This window comes from Anomaloglossus baeobatrachus, chromosome 1, assembly GCF_048569485.1.
Source record: "Anomaloglossus baeobatrachus isolate aAnoBae1 chromosome 1, aAnoBae1.hap1, whole genome shotgun sequence".
NCBI classification, from domain to species: Eukaryota; Metazoa; Chordata; class Amphibia; order Anura; family Aromobatidae; genus Anomaloglossus; species Anomaloglossus baeobatrachus.
In genome coordinates, this window is record NC_134353.1 from 749,608,494 (window position 1) to 749,631,504 (window position 23,011).

A 23,011-nucleotide genomic window follows, 5' to 3' on the forward strand; every position below is an offset into this window, starting at 1 on the left:
GGGCAGGAGAGTGGTTGTTTATAGCAACCCAGGCCAGGTCTCCGCCATGGCGGCATGTCAGCGCTGTGTGCTCGGTCTGTTAGTGGCCGCAGTGTGCGGGGTGGCGGCCTCTGGCGCTGATCACACGGCTGCTGCCGAGCATTCATCTGCGGATAACGGAACGGAGCTCGGCGATCTGCTGGGCACAGATAGTATGGCGGCACCGGAGGGAGCCTTCACCCCTGAGCCTGGCACCGGAGATTATACCAGAGACTATAGCAGAGCTAAGCCAGACACTGGAGACTATACCACCACTGAGCCTGGCACCGGACACTATACCACCACTGAGCCTGGCACCGGACACTATACCAGTGCTGAGCCTGGCACCGGACACTATACCACCACTGAGCCTGGCACCGGACACTATACCAGTGCTGAGCCTGGCACCGGACACTATACCAGTGCTGAGCCTGGCACCGGACACTATACCAGTGCTGAGCCTGGCACCGGACACTATACCAGTGCTGAGCCTGGCACCGGACACTATACCAGTGCTGAGCCTGGCACCGAACACTATACCAGTGCTGAGCCTGGCACCGGACACTATACCAGTGCTGAGCCTGGCACCGGACACTATACCAGTGCTGAGCCTGGCACCGGACACTATACCACCACTGAGCCTGGCACCGGACACTATACCAGTGCTGAGCCTGGCACCGGACACTATACCACCACTGAGCCTGGCACCAGACACTATACCAGTGCTGAGCCTGGCACCGGACACTATACCAGTGCTGAGCCTGGCACCGGACACTATACCAGTGCTGAGCCTGGCACCGGACACTATACCAGTGCTGAGCCTGGCACCGGACACTATACCAGTGCTGAGCCTGGCACCGGACACTATACCAGTGCTGAGCCTGTGTCCAGGGACCCCCGGTCGGAGGCACCAGCAGACCTCCCCTCCGTGTCGTCCCCTCCAGTGACTGATGACCCGGGCTCCCCCGAGCTCCCACGCCTCCGCTCCGTCCGGCCCCTGGTGACCCCCGGTGAGCTGCTCTGTACATGGGCACAAGTTTGGGCCCTCTGGTCAAAATTCCTATCATTGTGAATAGTTAAAGGGACCCTGTCAGGTCCCCCCGTACCCTCCAACCCAGCAGCATTGATACCTGTGTGCCCATATCCCGTGCCTAACCAACTCTGTAAAACGCTATTGACTAATATGAATGCTTAAAAACATGACTTATAGGCTATGTGCGCACGTGTGCATTTTTCATGCATTTCCGCACAGCGTTTTAAACTGCAGCGTACATGCATGCATTCTGTGTCCCCAGCAAAGTCTGAGAATTTTGCAAAATCCATGCGCACGTTGCGTTTTAAAACACAGCGTTTTACATGCTGAAATTTTTTGCCGAAACGCTGCGTTCTAAAAAGCAACATGTCGCTTCTTTTGTGCGTTTTGGATGCATTTTCCACCCATTGAAATCGATGTTGATCTCGATCTCTCTCTCTCTCTCTTGCAGTAAAATAAATAAATTAAAAAAAAAAAACCACGACGTGCGGTCCCCCCCAATTTTGATTCCAGCCACAATAAAGCCACACGGCTGAAGGCTGGTATTCTAGGTTGGGGAGCCCCACGTTATGGAGAGCTCCCCAGCCTAAAAATATCAGCCAACAGCCACCCGGAATTGCGAATTGCTGCATCCTTTAGATCTGACAGTCCCGGAACTCTACCCGGCTCATCCCAAATTGCCCTGGTGCGGTGGCAATCGGGGTAATAAGGAGTTAATAGCAGCCCATAGCCGCCTAGGTTAATCATGGCCGGTGTCTACGAGACACCCCCCCATGATTAACCTGTAAGTTAAAGAAAATAAACATACACCCGAAGAAATCCTTTATTTGGAATAAAAGACAAAAAAAAATCACCCTCTTTCATCACTTTATTAAAATCCCCAAATACCCCTCCAGGTTTGATGTAATCCACACGAGGTCCCACGACGCATCCAGCTCTGCTACATCGGAAGCTGACAGGAGCGGCCATAGAGCACGACTGCTCTGTCAGCTCCACGTAGCAATTGAAGTGAGTCATCACTCAGGTTACCGGCGGCCAGGTGGAGAACTACAGCTGTGACCGCGGGTAACCTGAGTGACGGCACCGCTGATCGCACAGCTCACTTCAGTCACTCAGGTGACCCGCGGGCGGCCATAGCTGGAGTCTTCCAACTGTGACAGCAAGTCGCCCGAGTGACTGAAGTGAGACCCGCGATCAGCAGTGCCCTCACTCAGATGATTTGCGGTGATCGGGTGGAGTACTCCAGCTGGCCACTGGTAACCTGAGTGACGGCACAGCTGATTGCGCTGCTCACTTCAGTCACTCAGGGGATTTGCGGTCACCGGTGACCGCAAATCAGGCCGCGGCACACAGACAGAGACTCGCGATGACAATGAAGTCGGGTGAAGTTCATTTGAGTTCATTCTGATCGCGCGGCTCTGTCTAGTAACCAGCTAGACACAGTGCGTTCCCACTCGGCTCTATGGGGATGTAGCAGAGCCGAGTGGGAACGCACTGTCAATAATGCATCCAGAACGCAGCGTTTTGAAACGCACATGCAGTGACAATACGCTGCAGAATATTTGTCACGGCAGAACGTAACGTGCACACATACCCATAAACCTCGCTATCCTTTTTCTAATTAGGCCTGTGACTGGTCGCAGGGGTGTTGTTTCCCCAGACTAGTCGCCCTTTTTCCATGTTATCAGGCCCCTGTGGGAGTGATAACATTATTTCCTCAAGCTGGTGTCACCGCAGTTGCTGGAAATCTCGCACATGCATGCGGTCGTTTCGGCCATGTCAGTGTGCCTATGAAGCTAGGGGTACACTTCTTGGGTTCGTTAGGCTCACTGGACAGGAAGTTCAGAGGACATGTGTGTGAGCCGTCTCTGAACTTCCAGTCATACACAGTGCGCCTAATGAAGCCAGGAAACATCCACCCTTCTTCTGAGGCCTACTGACTTGGCCAAAATGAGCTTCGCAAGATATTCTGGAGCTGACCGTGACACTAGCTCGTGGAGATCGTTATCACGTCCACAGGGGTAAGATAACATGGAAAATATGGAAGAGTTATCAGAAGAAAACTCTCCTGCATCCTCACCATACAATTCAGCATCAGAAGAATGCAAAACAACATCTAAACAAGCCCGAGTTATGAAAATCCCTCAAACAAGAATTGAAAGACTCTTGTCTGGCTACAAAAAGCGTTTACAAGCTGTGATACTTACGAAAGGGGGTTTTACTAGGTACTAACCATGCAGGGTGCCCAAACGTTTGCTTCTGTACAGCGTATGATCTGAGCACTGACAGGCTGACTAAGCCCCCCCCTACCACCCACCCCCCAGCCGTATATTCTCTGCAGCAATGCTGGCAGCCTCTATGACTAAATATAATACGACTATTTTGTACAGACAACCTCTGGACATGACTCTGACCACGTGCACTCAACCGCTCTTCCATCATGGCGAGGCCTGTACTGAGTGAATCCTTTCTTGTTAAGCCGCTTTATGGTCTTGGCCACCGTGCTGCTGCTGCTCAGTTTCAGGGTGTCACAATCTTCTTATAGCCCAGGCCATCTTTATGTAGAGCAACAATTCTTTTTTTTAGATCCTCAGAGAATCATTTGATATGAGGAGCCATGTTGAATTTCCGGTGACCAGTATGAGAGTGTAAATAGAGATGAGTGAATCCTTGGAAGTTCAGTTCGGCGGGTGCAGCCGGACTTTCGAAAAACTTCGGTTTCGGACCTGAACTTGACCCGAACCCTAATGGAAGTCACTAATTGGGCAGTTCGGGTCTCCGCTCACACGCAGCTAGCCATAAACAGAACACGTCCAAGATTGGGTGTGCAGGATTTTTCCATTTATTTTTTTGGTGCCCCCTGTATCCGGTCATGCTGTTTTTACTGCCAGTGTGAACCGATCAAACATTACAAGTGGCTCGCACTGGGCTGAGGACCGAGCGTACCCAAGCACAACGATTGGAACTCTATTTTTTTTGTAAAGTCTGTGTTCAATCCAATCACAGTACCTCGGGTTCGCTCATCTCTATGTGTGAGCGATAACACCAAATTTACCACACCTGAGACCTTGTAACACTGAGTGACATGACGCCTGCAAGGGAACTGGGCACAATTTGGCCATTTTCACTTAGGGGTGTACTCATTTTTGTTGCCATCGGTTTAGAGATTAATAGCTGTGTGTTGAGTTATTTAGAGGGCACCAAATTTACACTGTTATACAAGCTGTACACTGACTACTGTACATTGTATCAAAGTGTCAGATCTTCAGTGTTGTCCCATGAAAAGTTATAATAAAATATTTACAAAAATATGAGGGGTGTACTCACTTTTGTGACGTAGAGTAGGTATGTAGAGAAGCACCCAGTTTAATTCACAGATTTATGAACCTATGTTAAAGTGTATAGTGCCCCTTTCTATATTTTGTATACATAAGGATATGGTAGCATGGACATAAATATGTGCCCTGGAAACAGTATTAAAGTGCAAAATGCTAGGACCCATGGATAGTAAGGCTATGAGCAGGATAAATACTTATTCTATATTGCTGGAAAGGTATTTATATTAGCGTGTACAAGATAATGTATTGTCAAAAATAAAGACAGAATTAAGTATGCATGTCAACATTAAAACATAATTGTTGGTCTATAGAATGCCTTACCTTTCTGCTATCTGGATAGGATGTCCCTAACCCCGTCGCACGTTTCGCTCTACTTTGTCAGGGGGCGTGTGATATTGCAACGTATAGGAGAAGCTTTGTCAATTATCCATTTGTGAAAAACACTGATAGTAAAAACAGATACACAGGACATATACTGATGACACCGGTACCGTTTTTTACTGTACGCGATTAAACACGGACCTCAGTTTTCCAATCCGTTACCAGAGAACTGCTCAGTCCTTGACATCAGTTTAAAGGGCATAGAAATAAAAAGGATCTGTCATGATAATATTTTAAGCCAAACTATAAAGATACTGTGGTTCGGAACGTGTTTCCATTCACTGAGAGAAACAAATGTCTAAAACTCTGACCTTCCTACACAAAGTATGTTAAAATTCCTTGTCCCTATTCCTGCACTGATCCTTGTTCCTTCTAATGATGGCTTGTTCTCCGTAGTTTCCAGCCTGTGTGTTTGTGACCTGCTGGTGGACGAGTGCGATGTCAACTGCTGCTGCGATCCTGACTGCAGCGCTGCTGATTTCAGCCTCTTCTCTGAATGCTCCATCCCTGTCGTAACGTAAGTAAAAGTCAGTGATGGGTTAATTTATGTGTTCCTGTCCTGATTACTGAACTGTATTGAGCAGCATGGACAGCCTTTTATAATGATATTTTTGGTGTATGTATAATCATTATACTCCTCAACATTGAAACATCAAGGAGGACGAGCCATAATGTTCAGAAAATGAAAGAATTATCAGGTCACTAAGATCTGCAAGTGATGACATGTTTAAGCATCCATCTCCTATATGTGTCAAGTAGGAGGGGCATAGAAGCCAGATTGAAAGCACTTTTTTTTTTTTTACCCAAATGAAACCTCACTCATTGGATCAAGTCTTGTGAGAAGATTTGCCTCCTGTTCAATAATGTGCCCATTACTGCCATCTATCGTAAACTGACCGAATCCTTGAACTGAGACACCTTCGTTCATCACCAGTATATTGCAACACATGTTGGCCGAACTGTCAGCACTGATCAACATTGTGCGTCCCAGCGGTTAGGAGAACAACGACAAACTGAAATGACAGCAAGAGGCGCACAAAGGAGAGCCTGTGCTCAGACAGATTGCCAGATTAGAAGAATGTGCTACCATGGCCTGCAGCGTCTCCGGACTTGTCTCCCATCGAGCACATCTTGGACGTAATTGGTCGTCAGTTGTAAAGGAAGCTGCCAGCTGCGGATCTTGAGGATTTTCCCAGGTGCATTCATTTTCGCAGCACATTCTTCAGACAACCATTAATAACCTCATTGATAGCCAAGGTGTGTAAGTGTGAGTATTTCAGCGTGTGCCACTCACGCTCAATACTGATTAAATCAAGATGTTTTTTTACATTTTGTTTCCATTTTTTTCATCATTTGCACATCAGTAACGTTTCCTTTCTTGTACTACGATTTCATGTTGAGATGTTAAGAGAGATGCTTCAAGCCACCGACAAACGTAGGAACCAACTGATTCCATCATGGCTTTTAGATACACTAAGGCGGGCTTTGCACATTACGACATCGCATACCGATGCTGCGATGTCGAGTGCGATAGTCCCCGCCCCCGTCGTACGTGCGATATCTTGTGATAGCTGCCGTAGTGAACATTATCGCTACGGCAGCTTCACATGCACTCACCTGTCCTGCGACGTCGCTCTGGCCGGCGAACCGCCTCCTTTCTAAGCGGGCGGGCTGTGCGGCGTCACAGCGACGTCACACGGCAGGCGGCCAATAGCAACGGAGGGGCGGAGATGAGCGGGACGTAAATATCCCGCCCACCTCCTTCCTTCTTATAGCAGCCGGGATGCAGGTAAGGTGATGTTCCTCGCTCCTGCGGCTTTACACACAGCGATGTGTGCTGCCGCAGGAACGAGGAACAACATCGTACCTGTCGCTGCACCGGCATTATGGAAATGTCGGAGACTACACCGATGATACGATAACGACGCTTTTGCGCTCGTTCACCGTATCAAAAAGGTTTTACACACTACGACATCGCAAGTGACGCCGGAAGTGCGTCACTTTCGATTTGACCCCACTGACCTCGCACCTGCGATGTCGTAGTGTGCAAAGCCGCCCTAAGGCTACATTCCCACAATTAGCTTTGGTGAGTTTTTGATTTTCCAGGCACTAAAAGCGGATGTACAGAAATAAAACCCTTGAACATTTGCATGGTTAGTAATGGGAAATTTGCCCTGTCCTGAACTGGTTAACCACAGGAGGCCAGTAGTAGAAATCCCTTTTAATAATTTTATGTCTTACCTAAGTAGCAATTTTGCTTACCAATAGAAAAATTATTAAAGGGGTGTTTCACCCATATTTTTTATTTTCTAGATCGATATTATATTGAGAAACAATATTTCTCTCAAATACCTTGTGTTGGCAATAGTGCCTGTGAGAGGCGCTACTGCAGACCACTGTTCCCCGCTCCATAACCCCCAGGCTCTGTGACCTCGGGGATCCGGTGATGTCATGTGAAGTTCCTGACACTGCGGCCGGCCACAGTGTCCGTGAGTGATGGGCTGTGGGCGGTGCTCCACCACTTGTCACCGCCCATCAGCTCCCTCACAGCAGAGCGCTGCAAGCAGGTGACACACCGGGCTGTGATGAGGGGTGAAACACCGCCCACAGCTCAGTGACTCAGGAAGACTGGGGCCGGGCGCAATGAGGAGACTTTAGCAGGAACTTGACGTGACGTTACCGGATCCCCAAGGTCACGGAGCCCGGGGGTCACGGAGCGGGGAACAGTGGTCTGCAATAGCGCCTCTCACAGACATTATTACCAACATAAGGTATTTGAGAGAAACATTGTTTCTCAATATAATATCGATCTAGAAAATAAAAAATATGGGTGAACCACCCCTTTAAAAATTTAACTCCTGGTCTAGTTTCCTTAAGTTTCACATGTGAAACTTAATCTTCTGTTGGTGGAATCTCATCTAAGGGTACGATTCCTCTTCCACAGAGCTTCTGATGTGAGAGCATTGGAAGCGATATGCTAAAGACCCTCTGCTGTGAGCGTCAGCCGAGGATCATGCGACTGATCCGATCTTGCGATTGCATCACAGCTGTGAAGAAGAGATGGACTGAGCACTTTCCCACTCTCCTCCGCAGCCTGCCTCTGCGTACATCGCACTGCGGTCGGATGACATGCGAGTGCAGTGCAATGTTTCACATGTATCCATTGGCTTGATGTGGATGCGTGTGAGCCGAGACTCGCTGCCAAACACAGCATGCTGCTATTCATTCTTATGCCGATATCTAGGATAGATGGACACTGCCCCAAAGTTTTGCACTAGAGTGAGAGCAATTTGATGTTTTATCGGATTGCACTCGTCCGCATGCAAAACGCAAATGGGACCGAGCCCTAATATGAAGTATTAACAAAGATGCCAACTATTTCAGCACTATACATCTGGAGAGGCCAGGAATCATAGGGACCAATTCATCAACATTTTTTTTTTGCCTAAAAACTGGTGTCAAATCTTTGAATAGTCGCAGACCTTTTAGTACCTTCTATTTCAGCATGATTGGCGTAGCGCAATTGTGTGCTATACCAGTCTTGATGAATAAGTGTTAATTAAAAAAAGACCGTTATATAAGCTGGATAAGGATCTGTCAACGCAGAAATGGGCTTCCAGACTTTTTTGGAAGCACCCTGGTTTTTACCCATATACGGGAATCTGTTCCTCACAGGGGCCCTGGGTTATGCCCATAAAGTAGTTTCTGGCCCTTGGAGGGAAAATGTAAACAAGCCGGGACAGAATAGGAGAGACTGAGACAATACAAAATAGAAATAAAAAACGCAATGAAAGAAAACTGGGTTGAGTCCTGGAGTTCTGGCAATAACTACATTGTCGGGCAGTTCAATGGTCAATTCAAACAGGCATGCAGGGTTATCCCTGGACAGAGTTGGCGGATCGTTCACTATACTCTGTGGGCAGAGATTCCCCATTAATTAATGTCTCGACCAAATATGTTTAAAGCACCACTCCAGTGCTTTGGGTTGTTTTTTTTTCAGTGCTGGAGAGGAGCTTTAAATGTAATCTCCCTGTCATATACCGTTCACCGTTAACCGGCGCCGATACCAGTCCCACGGCACTATCTTGTGACACTAGCCTTTGACTGGCGAGAAATCAGAAGTTAAGTGACACGCGCTCAATGCATTTCTATGATCAGCAGAACAAGGCCAAAACAAGGCTGTCATAAAGTTGCAATGAGTTGTGATCTCTTTAGGACTTCATGAAACACCGTAGGTAAGAAATCACTAGACACCAACTGAGTGATGGCGATAGCGGGTGAAGCCGCCGGAAGGTGAGTATCAGACAGGAGGCTTGGATTGCATTTAAAGCACCACCACGGTGGTGCAAGAAAAAACACTGGAGTGGTGCTTTAACATATGTTTTATTGATTTAAGGCTTCTTCTATGCCACAAGGTGGCACTCAAACCATGTATCTTTTTCTTGTGGGCATCTGCTGAATATAATAGAAACTACTCAAAAAAGTTAGGAATTTTTGGCTTTCGAGTAAAATTTCAGGATTACCTTAAAATACCCTCGAACCTTTTCTGGTGACCTTAATGTGATAGTCTATAAACGTTTGAATGCACATGTCAAACTGTGCAATGTTTCAGCACTTTTTGAAAAACTGGCAAAATTCACAACAAGTGTTTGATCCATGAACAGTCAATAAGTTTCAGGGTTCAGTTAGAATTGGTATTTTACCCCTTCACCCCCCAGCGATTTTTCATATTAATTTTTTCTTCCCCCTTCTTTCAAGACCCATAACTTTCTTTATTTTTACATCAATATAGCCATATGAGGGCTTGTGGTTTTCGGGACGAGTTGTACGTTTGAAGGGCACCTTTCATTCTTCCCCATATTGTATTAAAAAATTAGAAAAAAATCTAAATGCAGTTAAATTGCAAAAAATAGTGCAATTCTACGATAGTTTTTTAGGGTTTTTATTTACCATGTTCACTATATGGTAAAATTGACCTAGCATTATGACTCCCCAGGTCAGTACGAGTTTGTAGATACCAAACATGTATAGTTTTACATTTTCTTTGTCATCCATATCTTTTATTAAGGCTTCCAGACAAGTTTTGTCTTGATGACGCAATCTCTGTAATGAAATATATGAAAACACCGAAGTCTCCATATAGCTTTTTGCCTCTTTGATATATGTTTCATGTGTTTTTATTTTTACAGTGGTGACAGTCAGCTTTGTAAGCGTGAAGCCGTTCTGTATTCATTAAGTTCCTCAAAAATTCCTCAAAGAGTAACAGAAACAGTAGAGGTAGTCAACCCAAATATTTTCTGCATCCAATCAACAAACTGTGAGTATTGCTGAAATCCGAAAGATTGCAAACGTAAAGTTTATAAAACTGTATCTATTCTCAGAGCAAGAAGCATCTGACATCTCAAAATCAGGGAGCAGAACTGAGTGATTTGGTCCCACCGGTCTGTATGAGCATAGCGGTAACTGGTAAAACCAAAACAGAAGAGCATGGTTTCACCCGCTGGGTCAATGCTTTCCATTTCTCAGCTTTTCTTGAAGAAGAGAGCTAAAAGATTTCCACATGAATGTAGCGCTGGATTGTATGCATGACCACCGATATGTTAGGGTGGGATATTTCTGAGTCTTGTACCCCCACCAATGAGCAAATTACTGTATTTTTCAGTTTATAAGACGCACCAGATTATAAAACGCAGGACAAATTTAGAGAAAAAAAAGATAAAAAGAAAAATGGGGTCCGTTTTATAATCCAATGCTGTCTCACCAGAGGGGGGCGGAAGCTGCGGTGGAGTGGGGTCATAGGAGGCAGTATCGGTGGTGGAGCAGGGTAATGGTGCGGCGGGTGTCCCAGATGCTCGTTGCAGGCGCCTTGAGGCAGGCAAATTCCAGAAACTGCTGGGGGCTGCGGGCGGTGAGGTGAGGCAGGGGCCATCCTTAGGTGCTGGGGGCTGCTGGCGCTGTGCTGATAGCTGCTGTGGTGGGGGCCACTGTGCTGGGCGCCGCGGTGCTGGTGACTGCTGTGCTGGGGGCCACTGTGCTGGCGGCGGCTGGTGCTGTGCTGGGTGCTGTGGGGCGGTGAGGCAGAGACTATCCTTTGGTCGTCGGTGCGGCTTCAAATAATGGCGCCCGGATTCAGCACGTGCGCAGATTGAGCTATCGGCTCAATGACAAGCCGAGATCTCAACTGTGTATGCGCCACCTCCAATTTCCTTAAGTCTGCTGATGGGCTGGAGGTGGCACATGCGCAGATGAGATCTTGAGCCAAGAGCTCCATCTTCACACTGCTGACTCCAAGCGCCATTATTTGAAGCTGCACTGCTGACCTCAGGATGGCCTCTGCCTCACCGGCCCCCAGCACAGCAGCCGCCAGCACAGTGGCCCCCAGCACAGCAGCCGTCAGCACAGTGGCCCCCAGCACAGCAGCCGCCAGCACAGCGGCCCCCAGCACAGCAGCCGCCAGCACAGCGGCCCCCAGTACAGCAGCCGCCAGCACAGCGGCCCCAGTACAGCAGCCGCCAGCACAGGGGCCCCCAGTACAGCAGCCGCCAGCACAGGGGCCCCCAGTACAGCAGCCGCCAGCACAGGGGCCCCCAGTACAGCAGCCGCCAGCACAGGGGCCCCCAGTACAGCAGCCGCCAGCACAGGGGCCCCCAGTACAGCAGCCGCCAGCACAGGGGCCCCCAGTACAGCAGCCGCCATCACAGGGGCCCCCAGTACAGCAGCCGCCAGCACAGGGGCCCCCAGTACAGCAGCCGCCAGCACAGCGGCCCCCAGTACAGCAGCCGCCAGCACAGCGGCCCCCAGTACAGCAGCCGCCAGCACAGCGGCCCCCAGTACAGCAGCCGCCAGCAGAGCGGCCGCCAGCACGGCGCCCGCAGCATTGCCCCTGCCTCGTGCTAGCCCGCTCCACCACCTCCCGATAAGCTATATTTAGGTTATAAGATGCACTCCTCATTTTCCTCCCAAATTTTTGGAGGAAAAGTGCATCTTATAATCTGAGAAATACGGTGTATCACCTATTTTGAATAATCCTTTAATTTCCAATTCACATAACTATGAACCTAAATCGTTTGTTGCTTAAGAAATCTTTCTAATAACAACTTAATCTTTCAATGATTTCTATATATAATAATAATTGTTACAGACCAGCCAGCATTGTCGTTTATAACGCCAGATGATCCAACAGAGGCAAACTTTGACAGTCTTCTCAAGGAATTTGGTGGACTAGACTTTAACATTGAAACTGATGTGCAAAGTACCCTTGGTTCAGCTGAAGCCCGCAAGGCATCGAAGTATGAGGTAAATATTGCTTTGGACTCCTCTAAAGGGGTATATAAGTATTATATACGTATTACAGGTGAAGCCCCATTTGCTTGTAAGTGCAGGACTTTACAAAGGAGGAGAACCTGTAATACTTGTATATTAGGAAGTGCCAAAAATCACGGCCTGGAGAGAACTTGGTCAGACAAACGGCACCATAGAGCTTTAACTGGTAGAAATGGGGTAAAACGTATGAGGGTGTCTCCTTACTGAGGGTGTTTGTGTGACACAATCACTGATGTGCAAGATACAGGCTGCTGCAGATCTACGATTATGGCCACTGAGATAGAGATGATAGGACAGGTGTGGTTCATCTGCGCTGCCATGAATAACTGGATGAATGAGTCCAAACAACATTTTGGGGTAAATGTATGGCTTATTTCTATGCCTTTCAAAGCACTACAGTCTCTTCATCAGGATAAAAGCATAGTGTGACACCACGGTTTAATCCTGACGAAGAGGCTGGAGTGCCTTGAAACTTGTGGAAATAAACCATACATTTATCCCATGATGAAACAACAAAGAGCCAGCACCAATGTGCACTAAGGCATCAAATATTCCAAACTGCATTATAAAATTTTTTTTTTTTTTTGAGATTTTTGGCAAAAAATTGCAATTTCTTGAGCTGCTTCGCCACGTCACGGCAAATCTCATTTGAAGCAGTCCTACACTAAAATATTTTTATAAAATGTGCCATGCGGCCTCACATATAAATAGCAGAACTGCTCTCAGCAGCACTCACCTGGTCTATTGCAGTCCCGTACCCATGACTGAGTCATGGCTGTGGGCGGGACAGGTCCAAGCAAATGCTGCATGAAGTATATATATATATAGCCTGTGGACAAAGCCTGATGACCCAATGTGAACAGTCACCAAACGCCAAAATCTATACAGATGGAATACATCCCAAATTGGGGTGCATAGCAAGGTGGAGGTCAACCACCGACCAATTCAACAAAGAAACAACAAAGAGCCAGCACCAATGTGCACTAAGGCATCAAATATTCCAAACTGCATTATAAAATTTTTTTTGAGATTTTTGGCAAAAAATTGCAATTTCTTGAGCTGCTTCGCCACGTCACGGCAAATCTCATTTGAAGCAGTCCTACACTAAAATATTTTTATAAAATGTGCCATGCGGCCTCACATATAAATAGCAGAACTGCTCTCAGCAGCACTCACCTGGTCTATTGCAGTCCCGTACCCATGACTGAGTCATGGCTGTGGGCGGGACAGGTCCAAGCAAATGCTGCATGAAGTATATATATATATAGCCTGTGGACAAAGCCTGATGACCCAATGTGAACAGTCACCAAACGCCAAAATCTATACAGATGGAATACATCCCAAATTGGGGTGCATAGCAAGGTGGAGGTCAACCACCGACCAATTCAACAAAGAAACAACAAAGAGCCAGCACCAATGTGCACTAAGGCATCAAATATTCCAAACTGCATTATAAAATTTTTTTTTGAGATTTTTGGCAAAAAATTGCAATTTCTTGAGCTGCTTCGCCACGTCACGGCAAATCTCATTTGAAGCAGTCCTACACTAAAATATTTTTATAAAATGTGCCATGCGGCCTCACATATAAATAGCAGAACTGCTCTCAGCAGCACTCACCTGGTCTATTGCAGTCCCGTACCCATGACTGAGTCATGGCTGTGGGCGGGACAGGTCCAAGCAAATGCTGCATGAAGCATTTCTTTGTTGTTTCTTTGTTGAATTGGTCGGTGGTTGACCTCCACCTTGCTACGCACCCCAATTTGGGATGTATTCCATCTGTATAGATTTTGGCGTTTGGTGACTGTTCACATTGGGTCATCAGGCTTTGTCCACAGGCTATATATATACTTCATGCAGCATTTGCTTGGACCTGTCCCGCCCACAGCCATGACTCAGTCATGGGTACGGGACTGCAATAGACCAGGTGAGTGCTGCTGAGAGCAGTTCTGTTATTCATGTGTGAGGCCGCATGGCACATTTTATAAAAATATTTTAGTGTAGGACTGCTTCAAATGAGATTTGCCGTGACGTGGCGAAGCAGCTCAAGAAATTGCAATTTTTTGCCAAAAATCTCAAAAAATTTTTTTTATAATGCAGTTTGGAATATTTGATGCCTTAGTGCACATTGGTGCTGGCTCTTTGTTGTTTCTTTGTTGAATTGGTCGGTGGTTGACCTCCACCTTGCTACGCACCCCAATTTGGGATGTATTCCATCTGTATAGATTTTGGCGTTTGGTGACTGTTCACATTGGGTCATCAGGCTTTGTCCACAGGCTATATATATACTTCATGCAGCATTTGCTTGGACCTGTCCCGCCCACAGCCATGACTCAGTCATGGGTACGGGACTGCAATAGACCAGGTGAGTGCTGCTGAGAGCAGTTCTGTTATTCATGTGTGAGGCCGCATGGCACATTTTATAAAAATATTTTAGTGTAGGACTGCTTCAAATGAGATTTGCCGTGACGTGGCGAAGCAGCTCAAGAAATTGCAATTTTTTGCCAAAAATCTCAAAAAAATTTTTTTTATAATGCAGTTTGGAATATTTGATGCCTTAGTGCACATTGGTGCTGGCTCTTTGTTGTTTCTTTGTTGAATTGGTCGGTGGTTGACCTCCACCTTGCTACGCACCCCAATTTGGGATGTATTCCATCTGTATAGATTTTGGCGTTTGGTGACTGTTCACATTGGGTCATCAGGCTTTGTCCACAGGCTATATATATACTTCATGCAGCATTTGCTTGGACCTGTCCCGCCCACAGCCATGACTCAGTCATGGGTACGGGACTGCAATAGACCAGGTGAGTGCTGCTGAGAGCAGTTCTGTTATTCATGTGTGAGGCCGCATGGCACATTTTATAAAAATATTTTAGTGTAGGACTGCTTCAAATGAGATTTGCCGTGACGTGGCGAAGCAGCTCAAGAAATTGCAATTTTTTGCCAAAAATCTCAAAAAATTTTTTTTATAATGCAGTTTGGAATATTTGATGCCTTAGTGCACATTGGTGCTGGCTCTTTGTTGTTTCTTTGTTGAATTGGTCGGTGGTTGACCTCCACCTTGCTACGCACCCCAATTTGGGATGTATTCCATCTGTATAGATTTTGGCGTTTGGTGACTGTTCACATTGGGTCATCAGGCTTTGTCCACAGGCTATATATATACTTCATGCAGCATTTGCTTGGACCTGTCCCGCCCACAGCCATGACTCAGTCATGGGTACGGGACTGCAATAGACCAGGTGAGTGCTGCTGAGAGCAGTTCTGTTATTCATGTGTGAGGCCGCATGGCACATTTTATAAAAATATTTTAGTGTAGGACTGCTTCAAATGAGATTTGCCGTGACGTGGCGAAGCAGCTCAAGAAATTGCAATTTTTTGCCAAAAATCTCAAAAAATTTTTTTTATAATGCAGTTTGGAATATTTGATGCCTTAGTGCACATTGGTGCTGGCTCTTTGTTGTTTCTTTGTTGAATTGGTCGGTGGTTGACCTCCACCTTGCTACGCACCCCAATTTGGGATGTATTCCATCTGTATAGATTTTGGCGTTTGGTGACTGTTCACATTGGGTCATCAGGCTTTGTCCACAGGCTATATATATACTTCATGCAGCATTTGCTTGGACCTGTCCCGCCCACAGCCATGACTCAGTCATGGGTACGGGACTGCAATAGACCAGGTGAGTGCTGCTGAGAGCAGTTCTGTTATTCATGTGTGAGGCCGCATGGCACATTTTATAAAAATATTTTAGTGTAGGACTGCTTCAAATGAGATTTGCCGTGACGTGGCGAAGCAGCTCAAGAAATTGCAATTTTTTGCCAAAAATCTCAAAAAATTTTTTTTATAATGCAGTTTGGAATATTTGATGCCTTAGTGCACATTGGTGCTGGCTCTTTGTTGTTTATTTATCCCATGATGTTGTTTGGACTCGTTCATCCGGTTATTCACGGAACACAGAGAACCACATATCTCTCCTAAAAATCTTACCCTGACATATAGTAAAATAAAGATACAGCAGACTGCTGTTACATCCATGTCTATGCTTCTTCCCTCTGCTTCTGTTGTTACTTTTTTTGCAGTGACCGTGCAGTAGCACTGTTTGATATCCTTGGTCTTTTGGAGGCATCCAGGCAGGAAACTTGAGGGTTAATTCCTGAGCATGGTCATTAACTCCCTTCTGCGAGCTTTAGGTGGGGTTCACACTATTTAAAGTCTTTGCTCCTTTCTTCCAATTACTAGTTGTAGTTTACAGATAATCTGGTTGACTCCTGATTTAAAGCTCTTACATAGCCTGTTTACACCAAACCTTGACCTCAGCATGTGTTTTTGACTACTTGACTTGCCTCTTTTTTTGTCCTTTTTTTGAACTTCCTGGTTCTGACCATTCTCTGCCAGCCTACGCCACCGGCCAGCAGCACATCTGTGGACATAATCCAGGAGGCCAATTATAAGTTAGATTCCTCTATAGGGGTTAAAAGGTGAAGATGATGGTTCCTCCTGAATTTACTAAACATAACTGTAAGTTTAAAGCTCGTCCATTGAAGCCCTTTTAAGAGCTGCCAGTTGTTGATCACAAGGCAATAATGTAAAGCAGCCTAATGACACGTCTCCAGAGAATGGGAGCAAAGCCCACTTGTAAAGGCCATACCAATTAGTATTAAAATATAAGTCTATATCTGTGGAACAATATGGTGGATTAAAAAAGAAAAATATAATCAGGCGATCAGCAGGAATAAAATAAGACCAAGAACTTGCCACTTTTGACCTGATAATGGGTCCTCGTAAATGCAGTTTTTAAACTTTTATGCTCCCTCTTCTACTTGTCTGCTACCTTTTTTTAGTGAATTTTATCTATACTGGAATGGGTTCGCCCATCACTACTTTTAACCCTTTCACGACATTTCACATAATGCACAATCTATACGTCATGGTCAGATAGGTGTGCCAACACGATCGCCGCCAGGAGCTCTGAGTACATTATAGTTGAGCTCTGGGAAGCTTCAGCATGGATTCGTCATATTAATATGGGGAATATAGAACGGGATCTCGGGGAATTCTTTATCCACAACGAAGGTAGCACTGATCCCCTGGTGGTATGGGATGCGATGAAGGCATACCTCAGGGGGCTCCTGTTCAGGGATATCTGTAAACGTAAAACACAGATGAGGCAGGATGAGAAAAATAGCCTGGAGGCCTTAGATAAGGCGAAGCTGGAAGCAATTCGGAGTAATACTACGGACGCGAAGCAAAATCTTAGGCAGGCGCATGAACAGGTTAATAAGATGCTTTTGGAGAAGGCGGTAAGGAGGAAGGCATTCCAAAAATTGCATTTTTATGAAGAGGGAGAAAAAGTTGGTCATCTATTATCGGTCATAGCTGCAGCTCAAAGGAGTAGCTCATTTGTGCATGGTATGGACACGGTGGAGGGGACACAGGTCACTGAGGTTGAGGAGATCCTTGGGGTCTTTAAAGATTTCTATCGCACGCTATATTCTTCCAGCGGAGAGATGAGGGTGGAAGAGGTGGACTCATTTCTTGAATGAGGTGAGCTTCCTGTGTTGTCTGTGGCGGATAGAGATAAATTGTAGTCACCTATTACTATTGATGAACTGGAGGACACTCTGCATGGCATGAGCAATGACAAGGCACCGGGAGCAGACGGGCTACCAGTTGAAATTTATAAACAGTTAGAAGAAATCCTATTACCCAAACTATTGAAAGTCTTTGAGGTGGCGGAGGGGGAAGGTGTATTGCCTGAATCTATGAGAGAAGCAATAATAGTAGTAATTCCTAAGGAGGATAAAAATCCGAGGCTTCCAGACTCATATAGACCAATCTCGTTATTAACAGCGGACGTGAAGCTTCTTGCTAAGGTGTTGTCAAACCGGCTGACTGGAGTTATATCTAACCTAATACATATGGATCAATCAGGGTTCATGGCTAATAGGTCGACAGCTGCTAATATCAGGAGATTATACCTTAATCTACAGTTGCCGCCTGACAACCCTGGCCGGAGGGTGATCACTTCGCTAGATGCCCAGAAAGCGTTCGATAGTGTTGAGTGGGGGTATCTATGGAAAGTGTTGCAGCATATGGGTTTTGGCCCACGGTTTGTAAAGTGGGTGCAGCTGTTGTATAATAGGCCTATTGCTAAAGTTAGAGTTAACGGTATGACCTCCTCAGAGTTTGAGTTGCACCGGGGAACGAGGCAGGGCTGCCCACTATCGCCGCTCCTATTTGCTATTGCAATAGAAACTCTGGCTGCGGCCATTAGGAAATCGAAGGAGATCCATGGATTTAGATATGGGCATTTAGAGGAGAAAATAGCTCTTTATGCTGATGACTTCTTACTTTTCTTGGGGGATCCGTCAGCCTCATTGGATCATGCCATGCAGATAATAGAGAAATTTGGAGACGTTTCGGGACTGACCATTAATTGGTCTAAATCGAGCCTCTTTAAAGTGGATGGGGAAGTAACCTGGACAAATGATGATACTGGGGCTAACAAATTGAAGAGTTTGGACGAATTTAAATATCTAGTTATCCAGATATCTCTGCCAGTAGAGAATACATACAGGTAAACTTATGGCCGCTTCTTAAAAAATTGAGAGCCAATGTGGATGCCTGGAACAAACTACATTTGTCAGTTGTTGGAAGGGTTAATTTATTAAAGATGGTAGTAATGCCTAAACTCCTATACATACTGCACAATGCCCCTGTTTGTATTTCAAAGAAAAGATTTAAAGGGATAAACTCGCTGTTTAGAGACCTGGTGTGGGGTAAAAAGCAGCCCAGGGTGCGATTAGAGACTTTATAGAGGCCAAAAGATGAGGGGGGTCTAGCAATCCCAAATCCGGAATTGTATTATATGGCGGTGCAATGTCATGGGGTGGTCTGATCGGGAGAAAGAGTGGGGCATTAAAGAAGTGCTGGAATACATAGTAGGTAGAAGTCCATTGGTAATGGGACTAGAGGATGGTGCGGTGGGGATCCTGGGTGGAACATCTCCTACAATGGCACTTATAAATAAGACCTGGGAGAAGCTGAAAAGGGTGAGAGGGGTGACCCGGTTAACTAAGGCTACTTTCACACATCAGTTTTCTGCATTCAGGCACAATCCTTTTTTTTCCTGATCCAAAGGATCCGGCAAAAAAATGTAAAACCGTATCCACCGGATCCGGTTTTTAATGGATCCGTTATGCCGGATGCGTACAAAACCGGATCCGGTGGATACGGTTTGCATCTGTTTTTGCATCCGGTTTGTCCGTTTTTTTTGAAGGATCAGCCTTTTTAATTAATTTGGTGCATGCGCAGTTTACAAAAACTGATCCGGTAGCCGCATCCATTTTTTACCGCATTGCGTCGGATCCGGCGTCCATAGGCTTTCATTGTAAAACACGCCGTATCGCGCCGGATCCGGCGCGATGCAGTTTTTTTGCCGGACAAAAAAACGTTGCAAGACACGTTGCCTCCGGCCGCCGCTTTGATTAATTTTGCCGCATCCGGAAAAAAACGGATGCAACGCAAAGCCATCAGGTACAATCCGGTAACAATGCAAATCTATGGCGATAAAACGGATGCGGTACCGGATCCGTTTAACCCGTTTTTTTCCGGATTGTACCTGATGGAAAAAAACTGATGTGTGAAAGTAGCCTAAGTTTACACCTATCTGGGATAACAGTAATCTCCCGGAGATTCAGAAAATGGGGAATATTGAGGAGAGGAGACGCAAGGGTGTAATATACATGCATCAGATATTGACGGAGGAATTTTGAAATCGTTCCCACAGTTACAGAGTGAGTTTCAGTTGCCGGCGTCCGGCTGGCTTCACTACAGTCAATTGAAACATGCGATTGCAGCCCAAGCGGCTAAACAAAGTGTGGACATACAGACTGACCTGGTACTGGAGTATGTGTGTAAGTGGGGAGGATGCACAAAAGGGATCATTTCTGGCACGTGTAAAGATATACTACATACCTTTCTTTTAGACTACCCAATTAAAACTAAATCTAAATGGGAGGAGGAAGTTGGGACGATAACGGAGTAGGTGTGGGAGAGTATCCTGGAGTATGTACCTAAACTGGGTATATAGGTCTCCCTTACTGATGTTTAAAATGGGATTGAAAAGGAATTCGGAGTGTTCAAGGTGTCAGGGATCTGACGCAGGTATTTTTCATATGATGTGGTCTTGTCCGAGACTGGTCTCCTTTTGGACTGTTATCCACAAGATAGGAAGAACATATGGGTGTGTCCTTCCCAGGGAACCATTGATATGCCTATTGGGATATGTTGAGGAGCTTTGGGTGCAAAATACTATGAAAATTGCCATTGCTAGGCTGCTGTATACGGCGAGAAAGCTAATCGCCAGGTCCTGGATTAAAAAAGACCCCCCCCGACAAGGGGAGAGTACATTAAAAGGGTGAAATGTATTCTTCAGCTGGAACAGGGAGTGTATAAAAGAAGGGGGAATGTTAAAATGTTTGAGAAGCTATGGTCTCCGTAGCTGCAATGCGATTAGGACGAGTGATGGATCAGTAAACTGATTTGGAACCGGGATAGCCGTCGGAGACCTCTGATGTGTGTGTTTTGTTTTAATTGTGTTACTAGTAGTTCCTCCTGCACATCGAGGTGAACGGAATGGTTGCTATACTGCAGTTGGAGGGTATTCTAAAGGCTACTTTACACTCTGCGATATCGGTACCGATATCGCTAGCGTGGGTACCCACCCCCATCTGTTGTGCGACACGGGCAAATCGCTGCCCGTGTCGCACAACATCGCCCAGACATGTCACACATACTTACCTGCCCGGCGACGTCGCTGTGACCGGCGAACCGCCTCTTTTCTAAGGGGGCGGTTCGTTCAGCGTCACAACGACGTCACAGCTGCGTCACTGAACCGCTGCCCAATAGAAGCGGAGGGGCGGAGATGAGTGGGACGAACATCCCGCCCACCTCCTTCCCTCCGCATAGCGACCGGGAGGCAGGTAAGGAGAGCTTCCTCGTTTCTGCAGCGTCACACGGAGCGATGTGTGCTGCCGCAGGAACGAGGAACAACCTCGTTACTGCTGCAGTAACGATTTTTGAGAATGGACCCCCATGTCACCGATGAGCGATTTTGCACGTTTTTGCAACGATGCAAAAACGCTCATAGGTGTCACACGCAACGGCATCGCTAATGCGGCCGGATGTGCATCACCAATTCCGTGACCCCAACGAGTTCGCATTAGCGATGTCGTAGTGTGTAAAGCCCCCTTTAGTGTGTACTAAATGGGATGTAGTATTGGGGAGGAGTGTTGCTGCCGGGGTGGGGGGGGGGGAGGGGGAGGGAAAGGGGTAATAGATATGATAAACTTAATTTGGATGCCGATTTGTTATACTGTTGCATGTATTCTGTTTTAATAAAAAAGTATCTGATTTAAAAAAAAAAAAAAAAATTGTTGCGCTCTGACTGTTTAACCCCCTAAAGGCTGCGGTCAATAGTGATCACAGCCTTTAGGGAGCTAGGAGAAGGAGTGCAATCATGGGGGACCTGATTGTTACAATGGCAACCAGAGGTCGTCACGATGACCTCCGGGTCAGCCATCTACAGCAAGCCTGTTAGACCATGCCAGGATACCACTACATATGGGGTATCTGTGTACTCAGGAGAAGTTACACAACAAATTGTATGGTGTATTCTGTTATCTTTGTGAAAATGAAAAATTTGCAGCTAAAGTAAATTTTTTTTGTGGAAAAAAGTTTTTTTTTTTTCCTTCCACATTACTTTAATTTTTATAAAACATCTAAACAGTTAATAAACTTCTTGGATATGATTTTTAGCAGTGTGAGGGGTGTAGTTTTTAGAATGGTGTCACTTTTGGGTATTTTCTGTCACTTAGATCTTTCAAAGTCACTTCAACTGTGATGAGGTTCCTAAAAAATAATGGTTTTCTAATTTTTGTTGAAAAACTAAAAAAATATTGCTGATAAACTTTTAACTCTTCTAATAAAAAGAAAATATGTTTAAAAAAAATTGCGCTGATGTAAAGTAGACGTGTGTGGAATATTATTTAGTAACTATTGTGTGTAACATAACTTTCTGGTTTTAAGAGCATAAAAAAACGGCAACAGTTTCAAAATATTTGCTAAATTTCCAATATTTTCACAAACGCCAAAAAATTGTCTTAGTGGTAAATTTATCATGAAGGACAATATGTCACAAAAAAACAGTCTCAGCATCACTGGGATCCATTGAGGCATTCAAGAGTTATAATGTCATAAAGTGACACTGGTGAGAATGGTAAAATTTGGACTGGTCTTGAAGGTGGAGGCGATAAGGGAGAAAGTTAGCTACTTTCTGAGAGCCGTATCGGAGATTTCTGCACACCAGCGGAGTACTGACACTTACAGAACCTGTACTCTGTCCGTGGAGAGAAGAGCGAGCAGGTTTTATGGCCGTATCGGTATAAATGGCAGTGAGTCTGGACATCGTGCTTCACTTTTTATTGTGTATCTGTTACATCTATTTTAACATTTGCAGATTTTTTTTTTGTTTTTCTTGTGACTCGGATACCACAGACTGAGTTCCTCTTTCTGTATAAATCCTGCACATACGCAGGCATGAAGATTGCCTGTATTTTGTAAGTTGTTTTTTTTTCTTAAACTTTCTCTTTGCTGAAGCTATATAGGGTTAGCTCAGCGGGTCCTGATCTGCAGGGCCGCGAGAATCCTCCGCAGGATACCGCAGCTGCCCATGATCAGGGTTCAGTCCGCTGCGGTCTATCGCACTGGTCTCCCAACAGAGGACACTTGCGTCTCCGCAGCAAACAATTGACATGCTGCGGTTCGGAAAGCCGTACCGCAGGTCAGTGTTTGCTGCAGGAAAAACAAGCACAGATTTCTAGAAATCCCATCTACTGTGCTTGTACTGTACATCACAGC

The 23,011-nt window shown here is 45.8% G+C and overlaps 1 protein-coding gene across 1 annotated transcript in view; it reads left to right on the plus strand.

The window, feature by feature from the left end:
• Window positions 1-23,011, plus strand: part of TCTN1 (tectonic family member 1) — a 141,819-nt gene continuing 118,808 nt past the window's right edge. The window contains exons 1-4 of the mRNA XM_075323664.1: window positions 1-1,028; window positions 5,167-5,287; window positions 9,960-10,087; window positions 11,912-12,066. Of these exons, the coding sequence (XP_075179779.1) occupies window positions 47-1,028; window positions 5,167-5,287; window positions 9,960-10,087; window positions 11,912-12,066 (1,386 nt within the window). The 5' untranslated portion in view covers window positions 1-46. The remainder of the gene's footprint in view (window positions 1,029-5,166; window positions 5,288-9,959; window positions 10,088-11,911; window positions 12,067-23,011) is intronic.